Consider the following 19,954-nt stretch of genomic DNA (forward strand, 5'->3'; position numbering starts at 1 on the left):
AGCAGGGAAACAGCAGACTGCGGTGGCATAGGAAATCAGGAGCTGGGACTACCAAAATGAAAGCGAAAGGATCCCTGTGTAAACCAGAAGACTATCAACATGACTAGTGCAATATTGGCAAAATGGATATTGTGACGGTAGACCGGATCAAAGAGGAACAGAGTGGAAGGGACAGCACAGCCATAAGCTTGACAATGATAGCTAGACAGTACAGAATTGATGCCTGATAAAGGTAGATAAGAGTCTAATGATCCACACCCCACGAGATGTGGACAAGGAAGCAATGGACACTGAGTTAACAGAAACAGCCCATCTTCAGAAGGCAGATATGGGCCAACCAAGTAAGCTTGTTCTCAAAAAGAAGCCCCAAGAAACAAAACTGATCGACCATGGTCAGGTGCTGGGCATCAAGGTAGAGCTCTAGATCAGGACGGACCATAGTAAAGCAACAGAAATGCATCTCTAGTGATTTATGGAGGGAGAACTGAAAAGCATATCAGAGAGTCCACACACGTGCACCAGATGGCACTCTGGTGCTGTCCCTCCGCAGAGGTCACTGAGTGGGAGCTAGTCGAAAACAGAAATCATTCACATGTAGATCAGAAGTGACCACCGGTCCGATGCAGGCCACGAGTCCATGGAGGAAAAGGAGGATACTTAATACGAAACCCAATGAAACTCCATTCTCTTTGGTTGGCGAAGAGCTGAGAACAGTGCCAATCCAATCTCTGAATGACCAGTGTGACAAGAACTGGTGAACAAAAATCAGGAGGGCACCCCAAAGACCCCACTCACGCAGTGTAAGTAAGATGACATGGCACCAAACTGTGTTATAGACCTTACGAAGATTGAAGAAAACTACAACAAGATGGCGGCACTGAAAGACAGTTTGCCGAACATGCACTTTTCAACTGAAGCAGATGATTGATCGGAGACTGCCCCTCCCGAAACCTGGACTGATTAGGAGAAGAAAGGTCCACAGGTTAGGTACCAAACAGAGTCAAAGAGCCAGCATCCATTCAAATAACTTACAGGTAATTTTGGTCAGACCAATCGGTTGGTAACTACTGAGGAGCGACAGATCCTTATCTGGATTAAGGACAGTAACCACAATACTGTTCCTCCGCTGAGAGGGGAAAGCACACTGTAGCTGAATATCATTAAACACCTGGAAGAAATATTGTCGTCGTGAAGGACTGAAGCTTTGAAGCAATTGGTTATGGATGAAACTGGGGCCAGGGGCTGAACGGAGGAAGAGGAGAGGGCCAGAAGAAGATCCCATACAGTAAAATGTTCATTGTAGGATTCCACTTGACAAAGGGTAAACCGTAAGTGGGAAGTTTCTGAACACTGTTACCAAGTGAGAGAGTCGGTTGGACACAAGACTAAAGCTGGCGCCAACACCGTCACAAAATGGGTCGCAAGTTTTCTGCAAGAACCGACAGACCTGTAAAAAAGCCACCCAGGAGAGCAAAGCCCAGGACGGGAGACAGCTGTTGGCAATGGAGGGTGCAGAGTGTAGCCCACATCTGTGACAAAGGTACAGAAGAACCTAGGGAGGAAACAAAGCATTTCGAACACACCCACTTGCTCTGTTTGAACAAGTAGTGGGCTTCGGTACTTAAATGTTTAAAGATAATAAGACTGGTAGAGGACGGGTGCCTCTTCAGATACTGCAAAGTTCGACAGCAATAACAGATGGCGACGGCAATGGTCATTGTTGACCGTGTGGCTGGCTGACAATGAATGTGGACCGTTGAGCAGAAGACAGCTATGCCAGGGGCACGAATAATCATATCGGACATGTCACGAACGACTGTATCAACACAATCTGACAAAGAGGGGATAAACACGACCTGGGAGGTATATAGGGGCCAGTGTGATAAAAAGCCCAGTGGGGTAACTTGGCCATTGGGAGGTCGGAAGGGAACGAGAGACTTGACGGGAAATGATCGCTATTGCAGAAGTCACTGTGCAGCAGCAGCAGCAGCGTAATGGCAGGGGAAGGAGAGGGGAAGTGAGCAAAAGATCAATGTCAGAGAAAGTGCCATTAAGCTGTACCACAACAGGTAGGAGAACCACCATTCAGAATGCACATGTTGTGGTCTACGAAGCATCTTCGACGAGACCACAAAGCACTGTCCCACACGGGGTGATGGGCACTAAAATCCCAAAGGAGGAGGAAGGGAATGACAGTTGCCGAAGGATGGCAGTTAGGGCAGCAGGTGTGCGAGGCCTGCCAGGAGAGATTGCAAACTGTGACAGCAGAGTGCAAGTGGACCCAAAATGCAACTGCTTCCAATGTGATACAAAATCTATCCATGTACTAATAATGTCTGTACAGGCCATCGTGAAAAAAACTCTACCCAAAGCCCTCTAAGGACTGAACCAGTTCTGACAAAGCATGGAACCCACAAAGGGTCAGCAAGTGAGCATCAGTGAAATGAGATTCCTGGGGAATGGCACAAGCTGCGAAGTAAAAGGAAATAAGGGACCACAACAGCGGAAGGTGACTACCAGTATTAGTAGTAGTAGTTAGCATGGAACAGGAATTCAAATGAGTGGTGAACAGGCCAAAGCTGGTCATGCCATCGGATCACCAACCTTTACGAACAAGGACAGGACGACATCCATAAACAAGAGGTCAGACTCAGGTTGCGAGAGGGGAGTGTTCCGTGTTGTTCTCTTTTGTAGGCTTTAGAGATAGAGCAGGCTATAGAGAGATCTGGAACAGAGGGAGAGTGTGACCTTAGAGCACACGAATTGAGAGTTCTTCAGTCATCTTATGGCAGCATGCCTCTTGTCTGGGATTAACTATGGGAGAGGGGTCCTGGCACAGACTGGGATAAGGAGGAGGGAGGAGGGAGAAAGGACGTAACAGAAGTAAAGTTGGATGTCACAGACACAGGGTGAATACTGTCATTTTTTGACGAGCCTCAGTGTAAGATAAGCAATCAAGGGACTTTTGCTCCTCTATCTTCTTTTCCTTTTAATACAAAGGGTAATCCAGCAAGCAAGGAGAGTGGTGGTCATGACAATTAACACACATGGTTGGTGGGACAAAAGGGATCCCCTCATGGATTGGGTGTTAACATTCACCACAGAGGGTCTCCTGTACAGCAGGAAGATGTGCCAGAAACACAAACACCAAAAACACTTCGTGGATAGGACAACGTACAGCTTCATGTTACCCCAATAAATCATAGCCATGACCATCTCTGGCAGGAAAATGCCGAAACGAAGATACTGGTATCAATGCGATTGTTCTTATGGCTCTTCTGAACATGTTGGAGAAAACTGACACCCACTGTTCCACTTTGATTCAGAGTTCCTCGTCAGTTAGAAGGGTAAGGTCCCTATAAAAAATGACCCTCTAGACCACAAAGAACGGTGATGAGTAATGGAGACTGGGATGTCACCAAAGTAGTCACAGGCACAAAGGGCCACATACTGGGCAGCAGAAGCAATTTTGATCAACAGCACCCCTGACTGCATCTTACTCATAGAGTCCATTTTGCCAATCCTGCCTTTGATAGTTTCCACGAAATATAAAAGCTTGGTGATGGGAAAGTGTCCTTATCATTCCTGGTACAGATAAAGTACACGGGAGAGCGAGGGCAAGTGGCGATAATGGTTTCACCCCGAGCCAGCAAGTCTGATCCTCCTTCCAGGGGAGGGGGGTAGACGAGGGGGGAGGGGGGGCACGAGGAGGGGGGAGTAGTCAGGGAAGGGAAGGGAAGGGAAGGGAAGGGAAGGGAAGGGAAGGGAAGGGAAGGGAAGGGAAGGGAAGGGAAGGCCGCAGGGACATAAGAAGCACCATTTAAAGAACCATTCCCTACTAAAGAGATGGCTGCAAAGAACAGCCAATTGTTTTGGAGCTTAATGTGTTTCACACACAAAACGTACACCCTGACACCACCCACTCTGACCAGGTGTTCTCCACAAGTGCATCACCCAGCTACAGCAAGGTATGCCTGGCACAGTGGCCACTGCCAGGAGTCTGAATGCTCCAGAATGACAAGCAGCCACTCCAGAGCATACATGGGAGGTGGCAGCTAAGGCATCAGGAGTGTGATCTCTATGTTGTACTGCACATAAGATTTGTTAAGATACAAGAGCAAACAAATTTTCATTTTAATTTCTTTTCTTGCTGAAACCCGTACATAGGCCATGAAGTCTCATTTTATTTTCATTATTCTGAACACACAGCTTACATTGGTTTCATTACTTGCTAATAGAAAATTCATTAAAGATGTAAGCTTTATTATACGTTATATTTCACTACACTAATTATTAATAAAACAGAATACAACCTTTTTCAGAACATCATAGAGGAATGTTTGGTACATTTCATGCACTGCTTCTTCCACTCCTGCTTGATCTGTTTTTCCAGCACCACTGTACTTTGTTTCCATAATAGCAAGGAATGTTGGGAACCTAAACGAACCAATCACAGCAGCCAGGGACTCAAAATCAGAAGCATCCCACTGTAAGCCCAAAGAAGTAACAAACTGTGATGCAACACTGGCACATTCTGACGTATGTAGGAGAACCTGGGGAAAAAATCATTTTTTTCTGCATTACATATGTCATGTGAAATCTTTGTTTATTTACAACAATGTACAATGGTTAATTATACCACATAGCAATGAATTTCAAAGAATATGCCATTATATGCAAAGTCTTGAGACAACATTAATAATCAAAGAATCTACACTGCACATAGAAAATAATGGACAGTTTACTGTCCACATTATTAACCCTCCCAATCATGCAACCATGTCAATAATGTTTGCATGTGCAACATCCAGAATGAGTGACAACTTGGTAGCTTAAGTTTACTCAGAAGCAGATGCTGTGGGAGCTGAAGGCTGTGTACATACACTGTCCTCATGCAATCACACATAGGTAGTGTTTCTGTGTTTTCTGTTGTCTCTGAACTGGTGCAAGTCTCAGTTGGGGTAAGTGCTGGCTTAAGTCTGTCAATACATATGGTGACAGAAGAAACACTGATATCAACATCGAAATTTCCTGTCATGGCATGCCAGTACTGTGTATGGACCGCTGTATGATGCTCCGAGAGGTTTTCGAATGGCACAGTGTTGGACAAAAAACTGTTTTCAGTAATCACCTTCACAGAAAACAAGTCGTTGCTGGAAACTGTGTTCTTTTGAAATAGCCACTCTGAGTTTGTTGATCTGCTAGCTTAAAGACTGAGCAATGTCTGATGCTTCAATGATTTTATTCAACATTCTTTGATGATTTTACTCAACACATCTGTCCATATATTATTTCAGTCACTATTGCATACAGATCTTTTCTGGACACAGTGTAGCCATCTAGTTGCAGAACAGAGAGAATGTCAGTCTTATTGTCTGTGGTATGGCATCACAGATCTGAACAATGTATTATGCTTATCCATTACGGGTATTTTAGAACCGTGACTGTATATTAATGTAAATAAATTATACACAACTGCAACCAGTCACTTTTTCATTAATAATGCTTTATTACATTAACCGGTTTTCGAACCCTTTCAGGTTCATCTTCAGATGATTTTGGTAGAATCCGGGAAGTTACATCATTACTGGTAGTAGCATAATGCTGGGTGCTGGTTCTATGGCAGAAAGATGGGTCACACTTCAATGTATCGCCATGACTATACCTTATCTTTCGATATCGATGTAAATTTAGTTTTTACTTACTGCGACAGTATAGGCGGCTTTTTTCGTATCTGTCTGCCTCCATTTTGATGTCCAGAACACTTTCACACAAACTATATTAGTTCACACTTTAACAGTGACACTTTACCAGCATCCAGCATGCGCTTTACAACTGTTGCTTATAACAAAGATCTTGACAGAGAGATATGGCATAAGCCTACTTTGTACAGAGATGTAATTTGTTGTTCTTTACATGTGTTAAAGTCGATATAAGGGCAAGTTTTTTCATTACAATGTTGATATCAACATTGCCCTTATATCGACTTTAACACATGTAAAGAACAACAAATTACATCTCTGTACAAAGTAGGCTTATGCCATATCTCTCTGTCAAGAGCTTTGTTATAAGCAACAGTTTTAAAGCGCATGCTGGATGCTGGTAAAGTGTCACTGTTAAAGTGTGAACTAATATAGTTCGTGTGAAAGTGTTCTGGACATCAAAATGGAGGCAGACAGATACGAAAAAAGCCGCCTATACTGTCGCAGTAAGTAAAAACTAAATTTACATCGATATCGAAAGATAAGGTATAGTCATGGTGATACATTGAAGTGTGACCCATCTTTCTGCCATAGAACCAGCACCCAGCATTATGCTACTACCAGTAATGATGTAACTTCCCAGATTCTACCGAAATCATCTGAAGATGAACCTGAAAGGGTTCGAAAACCGGTTAATGTAATAAAGCATTATTAATGAAAAAGTGACTGGTTGCAGTTGTGTATAATTTATTTACATCTGAACAATGTGTTTAACTGGTGACAAAGGCACTCTGCAAGACGGTTAGTAGAAAGGTGGTATTATGCGCACATTCCAAATTCAGTTCATACGGAGCAGCGTTTGAGGTGCATTAAAGAAGTATGTACAGCTACATCTATTTGACTACTCTACAGTTCACACTTTTCTGTTTCACAGAGAGCTCACAGAACCACTATCAGACCACTTTTCAACTGTTCTGCTCTTGAACACCGTGGGGGAGAAATTAGCAAATTTATCTTATTTTATCACAGTGGTCATTTCTCTCTATGCAGTTGGGAATCAACTAAATATTTTTCAGTTAGGAGGAGAATGTTGGTTATTGAAATGTCATAAAAACATACCACTGCAATGAAATACACCTTTGTTTTAATGACTGCCATCTTGCCATCCCAACTCACTTATCATATCCATGACACTCTCTTCCCCATTTAGTATTTATTTAGTTTCCTTCATTCCTCCCCCCCCCCCCTTTACCCACTTCATATTATCCTACTATTTTCCTTTTCTTTCTTTTCCTACTCTTCAATTATAGTCCGTCATGTCAAATATTTGCCTTCCTTTACCATCTGAATAATTTCTTTCATCTCATCACACATTCTCTTCATCTGCAGTACTAATTGGTATCACGTATATGCAAAGAATAAAAATAATCATAAACTTGCGGGAAATCCTTTGTCTGAAAACTGTATAGGAATTAATTAACACCTAAGAGGACAGCAATATTTTAATGTAATAGCCCGACATACTTTGAACTTTTGAATGTCAGTAACACAATTTTAGAAGTCTTTAAAGTCGTACAGAAGCATTCAGGAAATAATCATAAGCAGCCTAAATTATTAAATTCCAGTTTTAAAATGGACTGTCACACATTAAAGAAAAATATGAGGTGGAGAAATCAAAACAACCTAATAGATAAGAGCAAACAAAAATGAATTACATGACAGCATAACGTCTGTCAATGGCCTGTCAAGACATCACAACTGTTGTATTATTAAAAAGAAAAAGAAAAAAAAAAAAAAAACACCATCAGTAAATTTGGATGCTAAATGTATTTCATTTGCTACAAGTGTTCTATATATATTTGTGCAAAATAAAATTGGCAAAAAAAGTGAAGCACACAGAAGGACAAAATAATCAAAAATTCACAGACTGAGAGGGTAGGTGATGTTATTTCAGTGATTCCAAATTCGAGTCAAGTTTACAAAGGACTTGGGAGTATCAGCCCACTTTTCAATACAACACTGTTCGACCTCCGCCCTGGATGCATGCACTGATTCTGGTGGATAGGGTATCGTAAAGCTGTTGTGTCCTATTATGCGGCACACTGGCCCACAACCGCTGTAAGTGTTCCTCAATATCCCGGATACTGGCACTGGGACAGAATCAATGTTCAAGCCAGTGCCTCGACAAGTGTCGTCTTAGGGGCACACCTGGGGATCTCATTTGCTGTGGATGTACCTAGACATCACACAGGTAGATGAAATCTTCTCGTGCTTTCATCCGGGTAGCTGCGTTGAAAATCCGCAATGTTTTGAAGAGTGTCATTCTCATCATCTTCTGGCGAATTGCAGATGATGGGAATGACACTCATCGGAACGTCACGGAATTTCGATGCAGCTACCCGGACGGAAGCCTGAGAAGATTTCATCAGCAGTATACACCGGGAAAGCCTACATTCACATATCACATGGGTAGTTCAAAGAGATATGTAGCTCGATGTGACTTCAGCAGTCCAGACTTCCCTGTCACTGACGTACGGAGTGGGATAATACAGAACGTTGCAGGGCATCCACTACTCGTTCTCTGGTGCCAGGAGCAGATGTGAAGGAGTTACGATGTGCTCAGTGCATACGGCAATGCTCCCTCGTGGCGGTCGGAATCTCTGTGACGATCATGCTGGCGATCTCATTCCCATTGCCGTTCAAAGTTGGGCCACCAACACATCCGAATGTCCTACAAATATGGATATTGTTGCACGATTCACCGATCTGTCCGAATGGAGATCCCATAATTAGGACCACCCCAAACTCCGATGAACTGACAACACTTCTCAGATGCATATGACACATTTCTGGATCCTTCACAGTGATCACTCTACATCTAATGCTGTTCACATCCTTTGCACACCCTAACAGACCTGGTAACAACATTAAACTCTAACACTAATAACTCAAACTAATATACTCAGTGGCCATTGCACCTGCCACAGAGAATTCCAACTTTAACCATTTAGACACCTGCCGATGGTGCATATGTGTACAAAGTTACAATGACTTCCATCCATGTCTTCTTGGTGCTTCACTTTCTTTGTCAGGCAGTGTAAATAAAGGATGTGAAGCCAATAAGCTATTCAATTCAAAATTGCTCTACCTTCACAAAACAAATGTTTTTGCAGTCTACAATACATTACATCTTATTCAGCAACAAATAGTGAGAATAAATTTATGGAGAGAGAGAGAGAGAGAGCGGGGGCGGGGGATTGTGACACAGTCCTTATCGGTTTGCACCGGGACAGTATGAACTGAGGTTTTTCCTTCCATTGCTCATCTTAAACATGGTGAGGAACAGAGGTAGCTGATAGCATGTAATTTCTTCCATTAGATGGCTGCCCCTCAAGCTCTATTTTAAACCAGTGTCATCCTGTGTGTTTCCTTGTACTGCATATTCTAAACCAACATGACTACTTGTGTGCTCTGTGTTGCAATGAAGTGACCTGACATGACTACCTGCATAGCAAAGCGGCATGACGTGAACATTTATACAGTGTCAGTCAACCCCAGCATATTATTTTCTAAGGTTTACAATTTATATAAAAAACAGCTACCAGCCACATGTATGGTTTAAAAAGGTTTATTATCTTCAGACCATGACCGGTTTCGGATTTATCTTTACAAATCCATCTTCAGATGGCAGATCACAAGCGTTCTTAGTTGGACCCAGTTTTGTTTATGTTATTCATTTGCTGCACTGGGAAAGAAAAGAAATATTTTTGTTGTCATATCGCTAATGGTATTTTTACGACAGATTTACTTCTTTTACAAGATCAAATTGCTCAGAGATGGTTTTTATAAACATTAGTGAACTTGCAGGTTAGTGTACTTACGAGCTGTGTAGTTCTGCCTGACCTGCAAGTTCACTAATGTTTATAAAAACCATCTCTGAGCAATTTGATCTTGTAAAAGAAGTAAATCTGTCGTAAAAATACCATTAGCGATATGACAACAAAAATATTTCTTTTCTTTCCCAGTGCAGCAAATGAATAACATAAACAAAACTGGGTCCAACTAAGAACGCTTGTAATCTGCCATCTGAAGATGGATTTGTAAAGATAAATCCGAAACCGGTCATGGTCTGAAGATAATAAACCTTTTTAAACCATACATGTGGCTGGTAGCTGTTTTTTATATAAATTATAAACCTTAAGTACAACAGCCACGTTTCTTAACATGTCGACTTTCGACAAAATATTATTATTTTCTCTTCCCAATTGACTATCGAGGCCAGTCCCACTGTTAATTAATCACTCAATACCACTTTTTGCTGATATTCATGTAATTCTCAGCTTTTCCAGGATGCTGCTTTTTATTTATTGTTATAATGATTGTTCCCCTTTAGGAGAACGATTGAACTTGAATTCATAATTTCATCTTCGGATGTTTTTCTTCTTTGCTTCCCAAAACCACCTCATCCTCTCAGAATGCTCCTTCTTCCGTTCCTCTGACCATTTTTTACCAGGCTGATGCGATGTTCTTTCCCCAAACTTCACACTTGTGATTTTATGCCGGCACTCGGTGCGATCTTCGAGATTTTTTATGTTTATCTGCTGTAGATCCCTCTGGACTTCTTTCAGCCATTCTGTGCCACATTTACTCCTTGTTATAATATTGAATAATTTCTTTGCTGTTCTGGAGCCTTCCATCCTGTAGATGTGTGTATAAAATTTGGCTCGGCGCTTTCTGATTTCATCTGTTACTATGTTGATCTTTCTATAGAGTTCGTTTTGTGGTCTCTTCATCCAAATGCCATTTTTGTTGATTGGACCGTAAATCTTCCTGCTTTTTATTTATTTATTCATGCTTTTTATTGTATTTATTCACACTTATGTTCTTTTATCCTACTTGATAAATTCGTGAATATACTATAACCTTTTTTATACAAAATTATGTGTATTCTAAAAGACTACTTACCTAGGTATTTTTAATAGCAACTTAAAACACAAGCAGATAAAAATAATTATTAATTTCAATACACACTATATTTTATAATAATACATGAATTTCTATTTTTCAAATGTATAAAATTAATTACACAGAACTGATAAATGTAACTTCTTTGAAAAATCATCTTGGATACATGAGAGTGTTTTGTTAGATTATTCCATGTGTGACAGTTTGGTCTTTCTCTCTGAAGTAGTCAATCATTAAAGTTTAGTGTTAAGTGTTGTTTTTAAACAGTTTATGCTGTTACTGTAACTATCAAGATATATGCATAGTCTGTCTCAAGTAATCAGTCATTAAAGTTCAGTGTTAAGAGTAGTGTTGTAATGCACTAGTAAACAGTTTAAGTTATTATTTTAACTATCAAAATATGTGCATATATTCTTAAGCATTATGGAAATAATTGCAAAAATCATAATACAAAAGGAGGAACTTCAAGAAAAAAATTCAGTCATTTTGTAATCAACCTGGACCAACTTTGATGTACCTGAATGGAGTTTAGTTGCCCCTAGACACTAACACTACAAAAAAGGTAAGTTGAAATGTTCTTTTCCTGTTTTATATCACTGATACTGTTAGAATTTAATCAACATCACAATAAATGTCGTTTACACAAACTGTGCAAAACTATGTTGGACCCGCGAGTTGCAACCAGTGCCGCACCACGACTTGTATCAAGTTTCTGGCGAGCTCTCGTCCACTCTTGCTCGGGACGTCAAGTAGTAAAGCAGCATAGCCTTCAGCTGATAGGAAGCAACATCTAACAAGGCACTTAATAACATGTGGCCTAAGTGAGACGTCAACAGCTATCTGTTTATAATTATATGTATGCAGCCAAGAAGAATCCTGTAACAGCAGTTAAGTACAATATATAATATTTTTTACCAGCGACTTCCAATTTTTTTTAGTCGTTACATATCCAGACCATGCAGCCAGCACCTTATCGACGTTACTGACAAACCTGCTGTGATTTATATGTTTCTATTTAGCATTAGCCACTAGTCAACATTGGAGACGACTCGTTCGTCATCGTCATAACAATTGGCACCAAGGTTAAAGGTACAGATTTTTTGGAAAGCGGAGTAGTGAAAGCAAAGCTATTTATATGTGTTTATAGATTCTATACCCAGCTTGGCCACCCACCCTCTCCACATGGTGTGATTGACGAGTGCATGACATTTTTTCCTACTCCCATTTGTCATTATTTGATTTCGTTGTGATGGCAAATCCAGAGGAACAAAATGTACTGGCAGAGCTGTTACGATTACAGAATCAGCAGTCCAACGCACTACTGCACACCTTGGGACAGCTCGTCCAGGGACAACAACAAGCTGTGCCACGAGTACACCGGCTGCACAGGGGCCGGCCGTACAGCAGGCCACAGCCCTGCCGTTCTGCGCATTCAACGCCAGCATGGAAACCTGACAGGAGTGTCACGTGCAGCTTCCACACCACCTTGCTGCATATGACATCCAAGGCAAAACACGGCTGCACGCGCTTTTATCTTGCGTCGGCATGGCATCGTACTGCATTCTTCTCAAACTCTTACTGAGAAGTTCTCCAGATCAGCACAGTTTCGAAGAACTTGTTCAGGCATTAACTGATTATTACAAGCAAGGTGTGAATGTTGTTGCTCAGCAATACAAATTTTTCCGCACAAAACGTGCACCTCAGCAGAATTACTGTGTATGGGCAGCCACTTTGCAAGGCCTCATTCGCGACTGAATTTTCATGTTGTGGCATATCATATTCTGACATAATAGTACGGGACGCTATTGCGCAAACCTTATCAGACACACGCATTAGAAAGCAAATTCTTAAATTATCCAACCCCACTTTAAAACAAGTGTTGGACATTTTGGACAGACAGGACACTTTGTACTATGCTACAAATTATCGCCTCCCGCTGTCTGTCAGGTTAGCAAGCCAGCGCGCGCATAACTCATACATGAAGCTGTACCAGCTAAGCGCGAGTCTGCCCAATTCACTTCCAGGAAACACACACCTGTTATGCGCCAGCAGAAGACGCCTGCTTTGCGCTCGTGCCCACAATGTAATTCAAAGCACTCGCACCAGAACTGCCCATCGCGCAAGGCCGTGTGCCATTTTTGCAACAAGAAGGGACAAGTCCAGGCCGTGTGCCTCAAAAGACAGAAATCTGATGCTCCGTACCACATTTCCGGACAAAGTAGCTTCCGCCGGAACGGTTTCCTAAATAAGACTTCCTATCACAGCAAGCCACAAGCAATGGAAATAAATGTAAATTCGCATCCTGTACCTGTGACATTACCGAGTATAAAAATTTTGCTTATGATGCCAGTGCATGCTGATGTAAGAAGTCCCGCCACACACGATCTGCCTGTCAACATTTCCCAGTGAAAATTGCTTCTCAGAATGACATTTTTTGCCAATGGCAGATCAAACTTTTTGTAGACTTGAACATTCAGAATCATACAATTCCTTTTCAGTTGGACACTGGAACGTCTGTTTCATTCATGAATCGTAAAACTTACGAATTGCTCTGATCACCTGCATTGCGTAATGCAAATGTTACATTAGCTACGTAAAGTGGTCAAAGTATCTCGGTTTTAGGACGTACTGTGAACAAACTTAAGTGGTTTCTTTTCATGTACTGCATTCACCGTCATCTGCAAATATTTTTGGTCTTTATTTATTTGATGTATTCCCTAGCCATCCCTGAACGTGTTCCCACAAACAGTGTTTCCGAACTATGTCCAGAGTTTGCTGACATTTTGTCGCCAGGTTTAGGTTGCACACAAAATTTTCAGGCGCATATTGAATTGAAGGACAATGCACAGCCTAAATTTTTCTGCACTCGCACATTGCCTCACGTGCTTCGAGACGAAGTTGCTAAAACACTGCATGAACTTGAGGACCAAGGAGTGATTTACCCAGTTACAGCATCACTATGGGCTTCACCATTGGTTATCTTAACAAAACCGTCAGGCAAACTGCTACTGTGCGTGGATTTTAAAGGAACTGTCAATCCTCAACTTCTTGTTGCAATGTTTCCTTGGCCACGTTCAGAAGACTTGTTTGACAAATTGTGTCCTGGCAAATATTTTTCTAAGTTAGATTTACAAGATGCGTATCTTCAAATTCCTGTGGATGACAAATCCCAGAAGATTCTCATCGTGAATACGCATTTAGGTCTCTACAAATTTAAGAGGCTTCCATTGGGATGTGCCTCTGCATCGGCACTATTTCAGCAGTACTTACAGACTCTTTGTGCATCGATTCCTTCAGAGTGTAATTACCTAGATGACATCATAGTTTCTGGTTCTATGCAGCATGAACATTTGCATAATTTGATGCAAGTATTTGAAGTGTTACGTGAGAATGGACTTAAACTCAATAAGGACAAGTGTACAGTTTTTTCTGAAAAGTTATCCTATTTGGGACACGTAATAAACTCTCAAGGCATCCATCCACGTCCAGATCATTTAAGAGCAGTATCAAAGCTACCACTACCCAAGACAGTTAAAGAATTACAATCCATCCTTGGAAAGCTCGATTATTATACAAGTTTTTGCCTCACACATCATCTCTTGCAGCAAAATTACATCCACTATGTCGAAAGAATGTTCCGTTCATCAGTTCGCCTGAATGTGAATGTGCCTTTCAGCAGCTTAAATCTGCACTGTTATCTAGTACATGTCTTACGCCCTTCAATCCTCCAAAGCTTCTTGTCCTCATGGTTGATGCTTACGATTTCAGGATCACAGCTGTTCTTGCTCACAAAATTGGTTTGCGCATTCGCCCAATCGCATTTGCATCAGAGCTACTCTCCTTTGCACAACGTAACTACTCGCAGATCAAGAAGGAAGCTCTCGCTTTGATTTTTAGAGTTACGAAATTCCACAATTTCTTATATGGTAACAAGTTTACAGTTCCCACTGACCATAAGCCTTTGACGTCTATGTTTCACCCGTCAAAGCCCGTGCCTCTACATATGGCTCAAAAATTTATTCATCGGTCACTATTTCTGTCGCAGTACCGTTATATCTTTTATCGGCCTACTGCCCAGCACGGCAATGCTGACACGTTATCCTGATTGCCAATAGCTGCAGACCCGCTGTTCGACTCTTCCGAAAAGGCTTTTATGTTCATCGATGTGCAAAATGATGAGGGTGTAGAAAGTTTTCCTGTTGACTTTCGTCGTATAGCCACAGCAACAGCTAGTGACCCAGTATTAAGTGTTGTTTTGTGTTACGTCACTACACAATGGCCTTTGTCTAACAATCAGATTGAAGATCCATTGGTTCGTCTTTTTTTATGCACAGACAATGACTTCTTATCCAATGTGGTATCATCTTGCTCCGCACGGAGAACGATCAGTCTCGTGTTATTGTTCAACGTTCTTTGCAGTCAGCTGTGCTATGACTTCTTCACCAAGGTCATTGGCATAATGTATGGACAAAACAGTTATCTCGCCATCACTATACCTGGTTAGGTATTGATGCTGACATAACCAAGATTTGTTGTTCTTGTTCTGTGTGTGCAGCAAACCAATCCGCACCACCGCAGAAATTTTTCTCTTAGCCTAAGGCAACTTTTCCATGGCATCGCTTACATTTAGATTTCGCTGGTCCTTTTTGGGATGCATGATGGTTAATTCTTGTTGATTCTTTTAGTGGTTTTCCATTTGTTGTTTGCATGTCCTCAACGACATTGTCTGCTACCATCAAAGCCTTGTCGTCTATATTTTGCATAGAAAGATTGCCACAGTCATTGTCACCGACAATGGACCTCAATTTGTGTCTGCAGAGTTTGAAACCTTTTGTGAAGTTAATGGTATTCAGCATTTAACTCCAGCACCGTTCTCCCCTCAATCGAACGGAGCCGTTGAAAGATTCGTTCCGACGTTTAAGTCGCAAATGCCTAAATTGCGCGACTCTCATTCTCGCGAGTACGCTCTTTTGTTGTTTTCATTTTCGTACCGATCGCAGCACCACGATGGTGCTCCGCCGGCTGAGTTGCTGCACGGTCGTCATCACAGAACTCTGAGGAATTTGTTGCATCCTCTGCATCGCGTGTCTTTGCCATGGCAAACCCACAAATTCTTGCCAGATGATACTGCCTATTTTCATCATTTCCGTAGCAATCGCCGACAGTTGAAAGGGCACATTTTTTGCCATCTTGGCTGCGCCATGTTTGTCATATCAGGTCCATCTGGCAGTGCGTAGGCATCAGAATCAGATGTGCCTCTTTAGTTGTGGGGGTCTCTGTCACTTGTCCTACGATTCCAGTGTCGGCGCCGACGGGGATGCCCCTGTAGGGACCTCTTCCTTGCTCTCCTTGCCCCTGGGTACCAGCACCCATAGCTTCGCCTTTGCCACGCAACAACACGCCAGTGTGGATGCCATGTCTCGTGCCGGAGTTGCCCGCAGTGCCAGCATCGCTGCGGAACCGGATGACCATATGGACCAGGTGCCTTCGACTGTCGTAGGGCACAGTGAAATTCTGGTTACGTCGTCCACCGCCATAGAACAGTCTTCACTTCCTGGTTTCCAGTCTTTGTTGCCGGTCGAGTGGCCCGACCCAAAGGAGGTCGACCCTTTGGTTCCTCCCATAGTTGTAGAAGCGCAGACACCTCATGTTGACGTACTCCCTGGAATAGGTCTCCAGGCGTTTTCCGTCTCCCCTCGGTCCGAATGGCAGGGTGCGGGTGGGCATGCCTCGCCTCTCGCCTGCAGTCAGGCTGCTCCCCACCTCCTCGACTATGTCAGCATGGGGTCCTCCACCTGGAGGTCATAAGCTATACTCAATGGCCATTCGCAGATTTGCGGGGGAGGAATGTGCTATCAACATTCGATACCACACTTGTTAGGGGTTGCAGTTATCGACTGCGGTTTGCATTAGGATCATTAGACCCGCGAGTCACGACCGGCGCTGCTCCGTGGCTTGTATCAAGTTTCTAGCGAGCTCTCATCCACTCTTGCTCGGGACGAAAAGTAGTAAAGTAGCATAGCTTTCAGCTGATGGGAAGCAACCTTTAACAAGGCGCTCAGTAATGTATGGCCTAGCTCACCTGGATAGCCGAGAAGTCTAATGCACAGCTTTCTGGAGTGGGAAGGAGCGCCTGGTCCCCGGGCATGAATCCGCCCAGCAGACTCGTGCCGAGGTCAGGTGAGCCGGCCAGTCTGTGGATGGTTTTTAGCTGGTTTTCCATCTGCCTCGGCGAATGCGGGCTGGTTCCTCTTATTCCGCCTCAGCTACACTATGTCAGCGATTGCTGTGCAAACAAGTTCTGCACGTACGCGTACATCACCATTACTCTACGATGCAAACATAGGGGTTACACTCGTCTGGTGTGAGACGTTCCATAGGGGGAGGGGGAGGGGGAGGGGGAGGGGGAGGGGGTGGGGGTGGGGGTAGGGGGGGGGAGTGTTCCACCGGGACCCGAACTGCACAATAACCATGGGTCCGGTGTGGGGCGGTGGAGGGGTGAAGTGGACCGCAGTAGTTGTCATGGGGTTGTGGACCACTACGGCTGTGGCAGGGACAGAGCCTCTCCATCATTTTTAGGTCCCCAGTTAACATAAAATACAATACAATGTATGGCCTAAGTGAGGCCTCAATAGCTATCTCTTTATAATTATATGTATGCAGCCAAGAAGACTCCTGTACAACCAGTTAAGTACAATATATATTATATTTTACCAACGACTTCTAATTATTTTAGTCGCACCTCCAGACCATGCAGCCAGCACCTTATCGACGTTACTGAGAAACCTGCTGTGATTTGTGTGTTTCTATTTAGCATTGGCCACCGGTCAACTTTGGCAACAACTCGTTCGTCGTCGTCATAACAGTGCATTCACAATGTTTCAATGATGTTTTACACATCCTTCCAGAAAAAGTCTAAGTTTCTCACAAATGAGGAAATTACATCAGAGCTGCTATGACTCATGAAAAATAGACAATGGAGAAGGTGCCTTCAGATTTGACTGCCTCATCAACTGATAAAGCTCCAAATTCATTTGTTACTGAAGTTGTTACATGAGTAAAGATGGCAGACTAAATGACCAACAATAGCAGTTAATCATAGGGAGAAGACCCAAAAGTTGTAACATAATTTTTCATAGGCCATGTGCTTTAGCTCTGGCTTGAGTGGCACAGACTTCAACAGGAATGTTCTCTCTCTTTTGATGATATATTGATGGATGACATAGCAAAGATGGCAGAAGTGTTGTGTGTTCAAGTGAAGAGTTTTCCAGTGAAGAACGAAAATAATGATGGTAAAAGTAAAGTGTGTGCTAGTTGTAGGAATGAAATAGTTAAGCTAAATGAACTTATCTCTAGTCTGCAGTTAATCATCAGCTCACTGAGTAGTGAGATGTCGCAACTTATAAAGGAAATGTGTGTACCATTAGCCAAACAAAAGTGTAGTTCTTTTGCACCTAAAAACTCAAACAAGTGGTGAAAATATCGTATAAAAACAAAAATCCGATTATTAAAAAATCACAGCGAGTGAAGACACCGATCAATTGGAAGTTGAAAACAAATTTCATGTTATTTTGGTTCGTGAAGGAACAGGATTAATACTGAAAAGTAAAATTGGACTTTTTAACCAAGAGTGTCGATAGAATGTTGAAACAAAGTCAAAATTGAGAATTAGGGAAAACAGTGACAGTGAAAAAGTGTGTAGGCCATCCATTGCACATAAAAATGAAACGAAAGAGAAGAACACTATCAGCAAAAATGTAAAACAGCCCGTTTATGAAAGTAGTGTATTATTTTTAACCGACAGCCATGGCAAAAATGTGACAAAACTTTTCAAAGAACACAGGAAATGTTACGCAGCAAGTATTGTTAAGCCTGGAGCAACAACAAAAAATATTATTGGCGACAATCTGCATGAAAAATTGCTAAGAAAAAATGACTGAGGTGTGAATTGCAGTTTCAAACGATGTCGCAAAAAATGAAGCAGATAATTGCCTAATGGAGATAAAGAAATTCCTAGAACAAAATGAACAACGTAATACTGTTGTCTCAAAATTACCACACAGATATGACTTGATGTATCACTCGTGTGTCAACAAAGAAATACGACAAACTAACATGAAAATAAAACAAATGTGCTCTTTGTTCGCAAAACGCAGCATCCTTGATATAGGCAAATTGGACAGATGCCAGCATACCATGCACAGGATGCATCTGAATTATGAAGGAAACAACTTTGTGTGTAAAATGGTAAGCACAATTGTTGAAAGAGAGAAAATGAACCAAACAGTTCCTTGTGTGGGACCAACCTCACTAGCAGCAGAAACAGCAACTGCCCCCCCTGTGTTCGTCAGCAGTAGATTCAAAAGTTACATCTACTGTTATTATTTCATCAGCGGCTCAGGACCTTTCATCAGTATTGGCCCCTCCCCAGAGATGAGACAGAGAAGGTGATATGCCAAATTCCACTGGTGTAGACAATATATCTATCAAAATACTGAAACATCGCCACAAATATATTCTTAAAGTTCTGTGTCACATATTTAATGAATCTCTAAATCAAGGTACTGTCCCTAATAGACTAAAATTTGCAGTTGTTAAACCACTCTTCAAAAAGAGTGAAAGCAGAGGTTTCTAACAACACCCAATTTCATTGTTAACAAGTTTTTCAAAAATCCTTGAGAAACTTATGTACAATAGAATCATGGCTCACCTTAATAAATATAAAATCCTAAATAAAAATCAGTTTGGATCCCAAAGGGGTGTTTCAACTGAGCAGGCCATTTTCTCATTTGTCAACCAACTCCTTGAATCAATAAACACTTCACCCTATTTGCAGATGACACAACCATTATGATCGACAAGGTACCCAACTGCAGTCTAGAGAACACTGCGACCACTATATTCCAAGAAGTTCTAGATTGGTTCACTGCAAATGGTCTGTCCCTCAATGTTAATACGACTCATTTCATTCAGTTTCAAACAGTAAACAAACAATTGGAAAATGTTGAAATAAAATGTGGAGACAAAGAAATAGTGAAAGTTGTATCTTTCAAATTTCTGGGTTTACATATTGATAAACTAAACTGGTCTGTTCACATCACTGACCTATGTAAAAGACTGAATTCAGCAGCATTTGCCATTCGCTCAATTGCATCTGTTTGTGAGATGGAAACAATCAAAACTGCATATGTCGGCTATTTCCATTCACTTATGACATATGGCATCATATTCTGGGGAAATCAACCACAAGCAAATAAAGTCTTTGTTGCACAGAAGAGTGTTATCAG

General features: G+C 42.0%; 1 protein-coding gene across 1 annotated transcript in view; it reads right to left on the bottom strand.

Moving 5' to 3' along the window:
* LOC126164785 (differentially expressed in FDCP 6 homolog) overlaps positions 1–19,954 on the bottom strand; it is a 112,568-nt gene that overhangs the window by 69,248 nt on the left and 23,366 nt on the right. The window contains exon 4 of the mRNA XM_049920268.1: positions 4,314–4,553. Coding sequence (XP_049776225.1) covers positions 4,314–4,553 — 240 coding nt within the window. The remainder of the gene's footprint in view (positions 1–4,313; positions 4,554–19,954) is intronic.

The sequence above is a fragment of the Schistocerca cancellata genome, chromosome 1, assembly GCF_023864275.1.
Source record: "Schistocerca cancellata isolate TAMUIC-IGC-003103 chromosome 1, iqSchCanc2.1, whole genome shotgun sequence".
Lineage (NCBI taxonomy): Eukaryota > Metazoa > Arthropoda > Insecta > Orthoptera > Acrididae > Schistocerca > Schistocerca cancellata.